Below are 13741 nucleotides of genomic sequence, written 5' to 3' on the forward strand. Positions count from 1 at the left end.
GGGTACATCGATGATTTGGAATTCTGGCAAGACCATTTTCAGACCTGTAGACAAGGCAGCCCAGTTGTAGATGCATGCGATCTTGGACTGTATGAAGATTTAAGGTTGTAAATGTTAGTTCGTGGTGTGAGAGAATGAGCTTTAAGGATAATGCGAAGTGCTCTATTTTGAATGGTCTGTATTCGGTCAATATTCGATCTGATTCCCCAAACACTACATCAATAGTCAATGTGTGGGAGGATTATAGTGTTATAGAGGAGTATGGATGTGTGTTTATTAATGAAATGACCGAGCACGCGATAAGATGGAGATGGACAAGCCCATTTGGAACGGAGTTTATTTACATGAAAAGAAAAAGATAAATTTGAATCAATGTGAATGCCAAGATGTTTCTGTTTGTCAGTTTGTGATATGGGTATATACGAAAGATATTAAAAGTAGTGACTTTTATTTCTATTTTATATCACTGTGCTACCCTGGTGCTAAATTGGGTCCACTTGAGCAGTCACCGTAGTACTATTTCTATTATTGAAGTTAATAAAGGCATAAATGGCGCTCCGTAGAGAATGCTCCAGTCGTCAAAATGACTCTCTGAATATACCTCAAAATCATGGCGGGTGAAAACGAAGAAAATACAGCATCGAATGAAGACAATATTCGTCTTGATAAACTACGCAATCGAGTTAAACAGTATCTAGATAAAGTATATAATAGTGTATTTTTATTATGTTAGATTTTAGGGCCTAGGCATACTACTACATACAGACTAGGCCTAGCAGGCTACTCTACTAGACTACTAGTACTAGGCCTACACTATTATGAGTCACTAGCTAGCAAGGGCGACCTGCACGAGCTAGACTCGTACAGGTAGACCATGTGTGTGTGCATGTGGTAAGCTAGGCCTAGCCTAGATGGAATAGAGCCCTGTGCTACTGCTCTTTCGCACCACACCTTTAAATATTCGATTTCTCACCCAAAACTGTATTTTCCACACTTACAACATAAACATTATTTAACAATACATGTCTAGGCCTACTAGCCTATAAGTATAATATAATTATAGATTAGTTACGATTCAAACACTTCACTTAGGCTATTTAATAATAATTAATACGTTTTAACTTCTTTTTTGTTATGATATCTGGTTATTTTAAATCATAGACATAATTTTGCAACAAAATTATAGTGTTATCAATTAATTATCGTATACTTTTTTTAAGCATCAATATGAAACTGCTGTGTTCTGGGCTGACAAGGTGGTCACTATGTCAAAAGGTACAGTGGCAACTTCAATATATATTAAAAATAATAAATTTTGACAGTAAAACTCAACTCTGAGAGATACAAGAAGATATATTTATTATGTCACTTAATTACTAAATAATTATACAAAACTAAAATTCTTTTTTCCTGATGCTAATACATTCATTCATTCATTCAAAGCAACATTTATTTTCTCCTTTCATATACAAAATTTATTTCAATGAACAATATATATTTAAACAAAATTTAGAAAGAAGAAGGTACAAGCCCAGAAAGATGAAAAACACATCTTGTGGAGGGCGTACCTATCACTGACACAGACAATACAAATTAAAAAAAAAAAAAATAAATAAATAAATAAAAAATTGACCGAAGAATAGTTAATATTTGGAAATAAGGTGACTTTTAAGTTTAGATAAAAATGATTTACTAGAAACAGAGTTTAGGATGAGAGTGGCAGATCGTTCCAAAAAGTGGGTCCGGAATACCTAATGTTGTGTTGAAAGTGGTTGGTTTTATGGGTTCGAATATGTAATTTTGAACTAATACGGGTATGATGATAATGAATTGAAAGAATTAGGAGTGAACATGGAGCAAAGATGTTTGGGAAGGTTAGAATTAATAGAAGAAAAGATGAAAGAGCCTTGGGTTAGATTGATATCAAAGACTTTGAGAAGATGAAGCTTAAAAAAAGATGAGATGAATGAGATAGGGGTGGGGCGCCAGATATAACTCTGATAAGTGAGCTCTATTAAGTGAACTCTATTATAACAGAGTTAAAAACAGACAAAAACTTGAAAAAAATGTTAACACATCTATATTACTGTAGTACTAAACTTTTTAGTTAGAGGTAGAGGTAAAATTGTATCCACTTCCTCTATAGATGCATTGGCTGATGTGTATATGCACGCCCAAGCTTTATACCTTACAAAACAATATCATCGTGCCGCCCATGTACTGAAATCACGTGACTTACACAAGGTAAACCTTTTATTATTTAGATATTACTTCGTAGCAACAAGTTGTACCCTTATCTGGCCACAAATATTTACTTATAACTAATTTAATTTATGATGTCTTAATTTTTATTGGTTTATATTAAAGTATTCTATAAATAATCAATGTTTATGAGTGCAATGGTGCAAATAATTTTATGAGATAAATTTTGTTTCTATAGAACAAGAATTATATTTTACTGTAAAATGAAAATATGCACATTCATACTATAAAACAAATAAGATAAAATAATAACTATAAATATTCAGCAAAAACTAAATCAAATGAAGCCTCTTAGTTTTGATACACCATTTTATTATAATATTTGTTTTGTAATTTTAGAATGAAGCTGCTTGCAAGTTCTTAGTAGCCAAATGTCATGTAAGTATAAACTTGTAAACCTTATTACTTACCTTACTAGAGTGTGTCAATCATTAGTAGATTTATATTCCTATTATATTTTGACTAATACTGTACCATAGATAAACAATAAATACATCTATAAGCAATATTAAAAAGTAAAGCTCTATCTACACTATTAAACTTTATGTGACAACAAAATGTGATGTACCCATATATGCAAGTGATATGCACAAATATGGTAGTGATATGACATCATTTACATCTATGAGTACATCACATTTTTTGTCCGCATAAAGTTTGATAGTGAAGACAGAACATAAGATATTGAGTTCTCTTTGAATGTTGGCAGTTTGTGTTAACTCTTTTATATGATTCTTGTTAAGGTTGAGGTAAGGGAGTATCAAGAAGCATTGGATATTCTAGAAGGTGCTGATGAAATATGGAAAACACCAAATAGAGTGACTGTTACCAAGCCACCGTCAGTCAACACTAGTCATCTACAAGTTAGTAATGTAAGTATAATAAGAGCATTCTAGTTACTATTTGTTTTGTTAAGCAGGCATGCTCAGGTTAGCAAAACCTGTAAAATTTCTTTTTCCAAAACTGTTTAATGGATTAGAGGATTATTTTATTTAATCCGTTGAATTAATTTATTATTGGATATACTTCTTAATACTTACCAGGTACATAGCAGTATAAGTCTACTGAAAGGCAAAATCTTTGAGGCGTTAGAAAACCGTGTTCAAGCAACTGAACATTACAGAGAAGCACTGAAACAAGATGTGTACTGCTATGAAGCCTTTGACCTGCTTGTTAAACATCAAATGCTGTCATGTGAAGAAGGTTACTTAATAATCATTATAAATACCAACAATGCAGTGATTATTATAGATATATTGCCTGCTTAGAAGTGCAATATAATATTTTGTATCTTTCGGGGGAGTATTTTTTTAGAAATTATATTATATATCTTCATCATCAGCTATGCAGTCATTATTGCCCTCTTAGAGCGGTAAAATTATACATACAGTGTATTGCCTGTTGAGAGGTGTATTTAAGATTTTTCTCAATGGATTATATAAGTGCGTAGTGCTGAGGGAAAATATAGTTCTGAGAGGCAAATATGATTGCTAACATCTCAAATGTTATAATAAACAAATAAAAAAGGGAATAGTATGTATTATTGCCTTTTTTACTTTTCAAAAATTAAGCACTAAGAAATATTTTTAATTTCAGAGAGACAATTGATTGACAGTCTTCCATTTACGTCACAATGCAGCGACGATGAAGCTGCAATCCTGAGGGCAGTATATATGAGTATTTTGAAAAAGGTGAGTTTCATATGAAGACCAAATATTTTCCAGTAAAAGTGAATAACTTTATTAAAACTAGTAAAGTTAGGTTTTCGGTACTTTTCATGTTTTGAGAAACAATACATCTTACACCATTTTTCTTTTCAGTATGACAAACCTTCTCCAATAGTGACGCCAGATGCTTTAGTTCCATTAAAACAGAATCTTGATATAATCACAAGCCAAGCTGAACGCTATTATTACCACTCAGATTTCAGGTCTACATACAATATAACCAACAGGTCAGTGCATTGTGCTATATGAACACAAATAGATGTGTGGGTTAACCAACAAATAAAGCTTTAGGTTATAGCAATTTACTGTACTATAAAATTAATACAGTGACAGATAGAATTGTACTGTTACAGCTCAATATCATCTGGGACTTGTAAGCCATAGAGTTTCACTGACTTTAGGTCCCGGACGTTATTTCAAACAAAATAAATGAAATGAAAACTGATCATTCTAATTGTGGACAATTTTAAGCTTAAAAACACAATGAATTGTTTTTTTGATTAAAAAAATTTTTTTTTTTTTCAGAGTATTGCAGGCTGATCCATTCCATTCAACATGTCTCCCTCTACATATAGCAACACTTGTTGAATTACAAAAGTCTAATGGTAAATATTGTTGTATTACAGAACTTGTGTACCTCAAATAGAAAAAAAATGAAAATCTAGCAAAATTTGAAATCCAACTAGCAATTGAACAATTGAATTGTTTTGGCAAATTAATTAATTTTGCAAAAAGTTGAATTTACCAACGATATTGACAAATCTCTAACAAAACTCTACTATACCTTTTTAGTTAAAAAACTACTATACAAACATTCTACTCTGAAATTTCCTGCTAGAAATTATTTGAAAAAAATAAACATGAATTTCTTTTAACATAAAAATTAATTAGACAAAGTAAAAACTAAGAGATCAAAGAATATAAAATGATTTAGTATGATTTTTTAATTCAATCATTCCCCATTTTGTTGGTGACATTTGGTGCTATCTAAAGGGATCAGGATGGGATTTTTGTGGAGGTGTTTTATGTTTGTTTTTTCCTCATTCAGTCTTTATCATTTGTGGAATAATACATTCAGACCTAATTTAAAATAATTATGTTTTAGTATCCATGGAAACAGCTCTACATAATTTGTTTGAATGACACTTGTCTTTGAATGTTTGTAATAAAGTGGAGAACAATTAGAAGAAGTAGTTGCTGCATTTTATATACACTTCAGTCCAGTTCAGTAATGATAGCTAATGAATTCAACTATTCAGTTTTTTTTCTCAACATAATTAACCACACAAGCTATTTATAATGCATTTGTATTTTTTAATATAATTGATTGACGTCATGCATTCAGGCTCATACATTTATATTTGAAAGAATGTTTTGTTTCCTCTGTATGTTTATGCCATTTACATAATGCATTTATGTTTATAAATACAATTGATTTATGTCAATAATGGCCATTTTAGTACATTATATACTAATATATTAGAAGAGACACAGATCTATTATATTCTTCTTATTCTGTACATTTCCTTTTTTCTTTTTTTAATATTTTATCATCACTTATCTCTGCTAGGTTCACATTTAAATGTGCACATAAAGCATAACATGTGTGTTAATTTTGGTTTATATTCAATCTTACAGAGTTGTTTTACTTAGGTCACCGTTTAGTTGACCTTTACCCTAATAAAGCAGTTGCATGGTTTGCAGTTGGTTGTTACTATTATTTAGTTGGGAAACAAGATGCTGCACGACGATTTTTAAGGTAAACACAAAGTTATCTTGGTTCTCTGGTGTACAGGTATGATGAATTTCCCCTAAAACACTTCCATAATTCATTGATTGATACAATAAACGATGATGTGGGTAGCAACAGTGAGTAGATGGAAATTGACATACAAAACAATTATAATACTGTAACTAATAATATCAAAACTTATTAAATGTAAACTTTTGAACAACACTGATGAATGTTAATAATGATTCTTTAGTAAAGCTACAAGCTTAGACCACCTGTATGGACCAGCATGGTTAGCATTTGGACACTCATTTGCCATTCAGGGTGAACATGATCAAGCTATGGCTGCCTACTTCACAGCCTCACAACTCATGAAAGGGTAAGCTAAAGTTTTGATCATATTCAACACGAACACCCTCATGCTTATATTTAGAATAATAATGTACTTTATTTGAAGCTAATTGTAACTATTAATTTTGTTGATTTTTTATAAGGGTGGATGGGGAAGGGGGAGTTGAGGGGGTGTGTTTTGTGTGCTTTTGCTTATTACTTGTTCATGTCAATTTTAATTCTAAGCATTTGTTTATATCTGTTTAGATGTCACCTGCCAGTGTTATACGTTGGTTTAGAGCAAGGTTTAACCAACAACCCACAGCTGGCTGAAAAGTTCTTCAATCAAGCATTGTCTATTGCTCCATCCGATCCATTTGTACTCCATGAAATGGGAGTAGTCGCATACCAGACAAACAAGTAGGATGATAAGGATAACCAAGGCAATCTAACAACAGGATGCTGAGCTCCGGAGATCAAAGGATTTATCTGTGGCTGCGACACAATCGGTTCCATTCCCCTTAATAGACACTGTGTTCCGCGGAGAATATGTACATAGTACAGTACTGTTGGTATTTGTCGCAGCCAAGCATAAGATCAAAGGACTGTTAAGGGTTCCTATCTTGGCAAGGCCAGCTCAGTGTCCTGTTGTTAGATTACCTACCTAAGCTGATGATTAATTGTTAGAAAAAATAATTGGATTTGAATGCTTATGAGACACAGACTTAAACCTGGTCAATTTATTTCTCTTTTTGTGACCTTTTAGTTGGGTAGATGCAGAGAAGTATTTCTTAGAGGCAATTATGGAACTGCAAGGACTTGGTGAGGGCGCTCTCTCGGAAAAATGGGAGCCAATTTTGAACAATCTTGGTCATGTATGTCGTAAATTAGGGTGAGTTTCTGCTGTCAGTCAGTCCTATTGACAATTTATTTAACTTTTACTTATTTTGTTATTTTTTATGTATATATTTAATATAAGGGGTAGCTTTTGAGAGAAATGTCTTACTTAGGCTGCCCTAAGCAACATTTTTTTAAAAATAATAATGTGCATTTTTTATATGTATTAATATAATACTAGTTGAATAAATAAATAAAATGCATTGTAAACTTACATATGATAAATTTAGTACAAATATAATACCACTGAATGTTAAGTACACACTAACAGTGTTTTTAAGTTTTCAACCAAATGATATTTCTGTGTAGAAAGTATGATGAAGCTCTAGGATACCATCAACGTGCGTTAGTTCTTTCACCTCAGAATCCTTCAACATTTGCGTCCATTGGTTTTGTTTACTGTTTACAGGCTGACTTCAATACAGCTATTGACTACTTCCATAAAGTAAGTACTTAAATCATTTTTATACCGAATAGTAAGCACATCGAATAAGCAGGTTTTACATCGTAAATATTGTTTACAGAACACAAGTTGTAGTCATGGTTGTGGGTCTTATATACAGTAGGTGTATAAAACTGTCTAATTTTTCTTAAATGGGTGTACTGTATACAATTAGGGGAAAATGCAAAATCAGCACCGTATAGTCATGTTACAAGAGTTGTCAAGACAATATAGATTATCTGATAAAACTCCTAGAAAGTAGGAAACCTTTTGCCATTTTCCCCTGACTGTACATATAATAAGGGGTTATAAAATATTCATCTTGCAAACTTTCTCATCCAACAATATTACACATTGTGAAGTTACAAAAATCTGTAGCATATTCATGTTTAATTATTTTAATAGAGAACCTTTTATTTCATTTGATTTATTTGACAATTTAACCCACTTGTTAAAACTTTCCATCCATCAACCCATTGTTTTGCATTATTGTATAAAGTGCAGGTCTGACTATTCTTCTTTGTTTATGTATATGGGTTGTTTTACACTAATATTACATAATTATTGATTGATGCTTATAACATGTTTGTTAGGCTCTAGGGCTTCGTCGTGATGATACATTTTCGGTGACAATGCTTACCCACGTCATTGAGCAGAGTATATGTGATATGCCAGCTTGCGAAGGTAAATAAATTGATTAAATTCTTTAAAACCTTGAAAAGAAACATAGTATATTAATAATGAAAAAAAAAATGAAATTAACTCATCTTAAAAGTCAGATGTTTCTTGATAAGAGTGTCTTAAAATATTGAAAGAGATGAGTAAACCAATGCCATATTTTTTATTGGGAAAATAAATTAAATTTACTGGAAATGAATAATTGCAATTGTCTGGCTGCTATGATACAGACTGGTTATGATAATTTCATTGTCACATAAACCACTTGAATTTAAATGCAATGTTTGCTCAATAAGATATATGCTAATGAATTTTAATTTGTTGTACATGTATTGATTGTATAACAAATTCTACTTTTATACTGCCTTGCAAAAATAATTCAGGATTGATAAACAAAAATGTACATAACCCAGATGCTTGAATGGGTTGATATGTAATACATTTGCTTTTAAAATTAAAAGGTTGATACTTAGTGTGTGGCTTAGTAGAGAGGCCTATTTTAGGTACCATATTGGCTATTTTAGGTACCATATTGGCTATTTTAGGTACCATATTGGCTATTTTAGGTACCATATTGGCTATTTTAGGTACCATATTGGCTAGCTTGTGATGCTTATTGCTGCTGCTTCTTCTCATTTATGTGTTGTACTCTACATTAGCATTTTTAATTTTTTTTGTATATTTTACCCAAAGGTGAAGAAGACTTGGCCGATTTACCAACCCTGTCATTAAAAGATACATCAACTCTTTCACAGACATCTATGAAGTTGGATCAGTCGTCTATTAATGAAACCAGTCCAGATACTGAAATGGAGATGGATTTATAATGACTTTTGTGCAACTTAATGACACAATTGAATTGAACTATAATCACATGAACTCTATTTTTGTTTGAAGAGCATGTTCATCTATTGATTTCCTGGATTTCCGCAATGAAACTTTAATAGGAACCAGAAGATAGTGAATAAGGTTTCTGTGATGCAAATATGCAAAGTCAGCAACGATAAGGTCACTGGAATGGAATTTAAGGTCAGTCACTTACATTGGTTTATTTAAGGAATAACACCACCCTCTAACAATTGTTTGTGATACTCACCAACTCGTTTGCGTGCATAGGATTTTAATCATGAAAATTGATTTAGAATGAGCGCCTGATTGACAATCGGCCCATGCTGATAGGTTAACGTTAGGCTGAAAGGAATAACGCAAATAACCTCTTGGGAAGAAACCGATATGAAAGAAGAGGAGAATGAAAATGAAGATTTTTTTTTTTTTTTTTTTTTTTTTTTTTTTTTAACCATATTTAATGAGGGTGATCCATCCAGCAATTGCTGATCATTAGGGACCCTCAGAGGTTCACAAGACAAACATATACACAAGATGCTCTACATAAACAAAGTCTTATTACAAGTCTTTGGGAGTGGATTTGTAATTTTGTCCTCAGAAAAAATCCTGACATGTGACGGGACTTGAACCCAGGACCCTTGGAGTGGTAGCCAAGCATCATAACCACCAAGCCACAACTCCACTCCTATGACCTATCTATGGCCAGAGCTTGGAATCAAGATGACATTAGAGGAGTTTGTGTAGAAAATGAAGACCTAGTGGTGGTCAGAGCTTGGAATCGAGATGTTGGTGAAGAAAATGAAGATGAGCTAAGTGAAGCTTGGAATCGAGCGATTGGAGGGAAGAGGGAGATTCACTCTAATCTAACTTTACTAGAAGAATAATAATAATCATCATATACAAAAAACATCTTTATTTACAGTGCACTCTAGCTAACTATGTTGTAGTATAGTGAATCTACACATACAGTACAGTACACAATTTCTGTATCCCTGTCGCTAATTGTTTCATATTGCACCTACGTTGGATTCACTCATGTGATACCAGTAGTTACATTCCTAGTGATGTCTAGCATCATTTGATTCACTCCCTCAAAAGGAAAATATCTCATTTGATTCACTCTACGTCTAGTGGTGTCATCGCTAGTTCATGTTATACCATCATTTGATGCACTCAATGATGTCACTAGTTACGTCTAGTGATGTCATCGCTAGGTCATACTGTATTATACCATCATTTGATTCAATCAATGATGTCACTAGTTACGTCTAGTGATGTCATCGCTAGGTCATACTGTATTATATCATCATTTGATTCAATCAATGATGTCACTAGTTACGTCTAGTGATGTCATCGCTAGGTCATACTGTATTATACCATCATTTGATTCAATCAATGATGTCACTAGTTACGTCTTGTGATGTCATCGCTAGGTCATACTGTATTATACCATCATTTGATTCAATCAATGATGTCACTAGTTACGTCTCGTGATGTCATCGCTAGGTCATATTGTATTATACCATCATTTGATTCAATCAATGATGTCACTAGTTACGTCTAGTGATGTCATCGCTAGGTCATACTGTATTATACCATCATTTGATTCAATCAATGATGTCACTAGTTACGTCTAGTGATGTCATCGCTAGGTCATACTGTATTATACCATCATTTGATTCAATCAATGATGTCACTAGTTACGTCTCGTGATGTCATCGCTAGGTCATATTGTATTATACCATCATTTGATGCACTCTATGATGTCACTAGTTACCTCTCGATATGTCATCATTTAGAGTTCATGTTCTTATTAAAGCTCCATTTTATTAACTCATGACTTCAAAAATTGTTTCTGACTGCTTACAGTAAAGGTTTTGTCTAACCGATGACTGAGTGCGTCTTTTTGTTTCTCTGGAAAAAAAAGTTTCTTAATTAAGAACAGGGCATGACTTATTGATGTACAAACAACAAATCACGTACGTACGCGTTTTGACGTTTGCTAAAAAATCCTTCCCACCATGCGTCGCGCACGCTATTTGCTATCAACCTTATGCAATCTGTGTGAATGGAATTGGTAACGTACCTTTATTAGAGTCAGGGTTGTATGCCTCTATTCCATCCGGTTCTCCTCGGTCCGAATACACATTTGATGTTATTACGGTAGACGCTGTATTCATATCACTCGATTCTGCAATCGTTTCTATCGCAAAATCTAAATTCATTCTAGATCTATTGTTAGATTTGCTCGACCCACAACCCATGATGCGCTTACGAAAGCGGTTTATAAATATACTGTCTGTTCTTGAGACCACAAATTACCTACAAATTAAGACAAAACAATGATCTTTCATACAACAAATATAATAATATATTACAAGCTGTTATAATTAATGATTCAAACTATTGTAGCAAAACAAATCGGTGCTTCTGCTGGTGGTGAGTGACATGAAGTAGTATGCCCAGCTTAAGGTGCGAAATTGCAGTAGCGCCAACAAATCTCTATGGTCCATAATGTAATATTTATTGGAATTTTAACCAATGATTGATTGCTTGCTTTAGGAAAATAAATAATATCGTTGAGAGAGAATACTGACGTTGAGAGAGAATACTATAATAACAGTCTTCAGTGAAATTCTACAAAACCAACACAATGTGAGTGTTTGAATAAATATTTTTTTTAAATCTAATGATATTTTATATAATCACTGAAATGCATCTGAAGAGAAAATCTTTTTCTAAAAAAACAAATTATTGCCAAAACAAAATATATTAATTCCAAAATGCCGTATGAGTCAGAAAACGTGTTTACAATTTTCAATAGAATCGAAAAATAGAAATCTGTTGCTTGTTTAGTTGTATGTGGACAGCCTTGGAAATGTTGTTATTCATTTATTAAGTAATCCTCCTACCTCTTAAACCTATTATCATTTTGCGTATTATCATTCAATAATTATTCACCATTTCACAACAATAACGTGTGAGTGTATATAACTAGATAATTTGTTCTGTTTGTGAGATAAAAAAATAAAATAAATTGTGCGTTATGTTTTTATACGATTTTTAATGTGTATTATAATAATGATATTAATATTTTGCAATCGTGTAAGTGAGGGGCGGATCCAGCATATTATAGATTAGGGGAGGGGGACTAAATATTTTATAAATGATAAAAACGATCCGTCATGTTGCAGAAAAATAAAAGTAGTCATTCTTTTTTTTTAGCTCCCGCTTAAATCCGCGCCTGTAAGTCTATATATAAAAGTTCGTTACTTAAACTGTTTTTCTTTATTTCATATATATTTCAATATGTGTTACATTGTTCACATTTAATTGAGGAGGTGGGGGTGTTAAAATAAAACTGCTAATATTTACGCATGCTCTGTGCGTGCGCGAGTCCTGTTTTCCAAATACGAAATGGTGAAATATGAGCATTAAGTGATAACGGACGTGCCAGTACTTTATTAATTAAGTAAAATTAAATCTTATTCACGAGTCGATTGTCGATTTTTTTTTATAACTTACCTATGTTAATAATTAAGCTATCTATTTATAGTTAACTATGTTATTTCCTAAATAAATAATTGAATGTAATATTTAATCCTCTTCTCGATCTCTGAAACACTTTGAACAAATAATGTTTTTAATGGTTCATGTGGCTCACGATTTTAGGTGTGACGTCCCAGTAGGCCATCAATTTGTCAGTTAATCATGATGCATTACATTTATACAGATTTACCAATTACAAAATTCTTGTAGACACTCATAATGAAAATAACGTCTTTGTTATTGAGAGACTCTGCACTGATTAGAAATTATAGTCGCCTGATAATTAAACATAGATATTCCTACTTACCGATTGAAATCCCAACTGTGGTGACACTCTGGGTCTATTTCAAGACAGAAAAAGCTAACGCCATGGTATATAGAAGGGTATTCAACAGAATAAATGCGTTATAAACAATGAATAAAATTCGATTCGATTATGACTGTCGAATGATGAAAACAAAGCCGCGCCTGCCGCCGGTCGTCGTTGTGCGAGATTTAATCTGCGTAATTGCAATTAAGTATAGTACGGTACGTTACCATGGTGAAAAGCTTCTTGTTAGTTGGCGCTAGTTTGAAATTAAGTAAAGGTCAACGCTATAGTCGTATATTTTCAATGTAATGGTATAGACGTTATGTAACAACGCCTAGTGAGTAAAACTCAATCTTCCCTGTTACGATCTAGCCTATAGGAGTGACGTGCCAACTATGCGGTAAACTACCAACAGGGATGCTCCTGGGTAACGTAATTATGGGAAGAGTAATCTCCCTCTTCTTCCCTGTTACGATCTGTAGGAGTGTGACGTGCCAACTATGCGGTAAACTACCAACAGGGATGCTCCTGGGTAACGTAATTATGGGAGGAGTAATCTCCCTCTTCTTCCCTGTTACGATCTATAGGAGTGTGACGTGCCAACTATGCGGTAAATTACCAAAAGGGATGCTCCTGTGTAACGTAATTATGGGAAGAGTAATCTCCCTCTTCTTCCCTGTTATGTTCTTATGAGTGTGACGTGCCAACTATGCGGTAAACTACCAACAGGGATGCTCCTGGGTAACGTGATTATGGGAAGAGTAATCTCCCTCTTCTTCCCTGTTACGATCTATAGCAGTGTGACGTGCCAACTATGCGGTAAACTACCAACAGGGATGCTCCTGGGTAACGTAATTATGGGAAGAGTAATCTCCCTCTTCTTCCCTGTTACGATCTATAGGAGTGTGACGTGCCAACTATGCGGTAAACTACCAACAGAGATGCTCCTGGGTAACGTAATTATGGGA

The 13741-nt window shown here is 33.2% G+C and overlaps 1 protein-coding gene and 1 long non-coding RNA gene across 5 annotated transcripts in view; one reads left to right on the forward strand and one right to left on the reverse strand.

Moving 5' to 3' along the window:
* The first annotated feature begins 610 nt into the window (after positions 1 to 610).
* LOC144843243 (cell division cycle protein 16 homolog) overlaps positions 611 to 13741 on the forward strand; it is a 28172-nt gene continuing 15041 nt past the window's right edge. Inside the window, exons 1-17 of one of the 4 annotated variants that reach the window (XR_013612248.1) lie at positions 611 to 703; positions 1221 to 1275; positions 2147 to 2244; positions 2602 to 2640; positions 3006 to 3134; positions 3306 to 3465; positions 3859 to 3953; positions 4083 to 4216; positions 4515 to 4594; positions 5628 to 5748; positions 5975 to 6100; positions 6319 to 6471; positions 6818 to 6943; positions 7258 to 7393; positions 7984 to 8074; positions 8762 to 9097; positions 9513 to 10803. Coding sequence is in view for 1 of the 4 variants with exons in the window: in XM_078700036.1 (XP_078556162.1) it covers positions 611 to 703; positions 1221 to 1275; positions 2147 to 2244; positions 2602 to 2640; positions 3006 to 3134; positions 3306 to 3465; positions 3859 to 3953; positions 4083 to 4216; positions 4515 to 4594; positions 5628 to 5748; positions 5975 to 6100; positions 6319 to 6471; positions 6818 to 6943; positions 7258 to 7393; positions 7984 to 8074; positions 8762 to 8895 (1770 nt within the window). In the remaining 3 variants the exon portion in view is untranslated. Of the gene's footprint in view, positions 704 to 1220; positions 1276 to 2146; positions 2245 to 2601; positions 2641 to 3005; positions 3135 to 3305; positions 3466 to 3858; positions 3954 to 4082; positions 4217 to 4514; positions 4595 to 5627; positions 5749 to 5974; positions 6101 to 6318; positions 6472 to 6817; positions 6944 to 7257; positions 7398 to 7983; positions 8075 to 8761; positions 10804 to 13741 lie in introns of those variants that run through there. The other 3 variants (XR_013612249.1, XR_013612250.1, XM_078700036.1) reach the window with 3 other exon arrangements.
* Positions 10704 to 13077, reverse strand: LOC144843245 (uncharacterized). Its single transcript, XR_013612251.1, has 3 exons — positions 12771 to 13077; positions 11001 to 11236; positions 10704 to 10828 (listed from the first exon to the last, which is right to left on the reverse strand). It is a non-coding gene; the product is annotated as an uncharacterized LOC144843245 (long non-coding RNA).

Source organism: Antedon bifida, chromosome 5 (genome assembly GCF_963402885.1).
Source record: "Antedon bifida chromosome 5, ecAntBifi1.1, whole genome shotgun sequence".
Lineage (NCBI taxonomy): Eukaryota > Metazoa > Echinodermata > Crinoidea > Comatulida > Antedonidae > Antedon > Antedon bifida.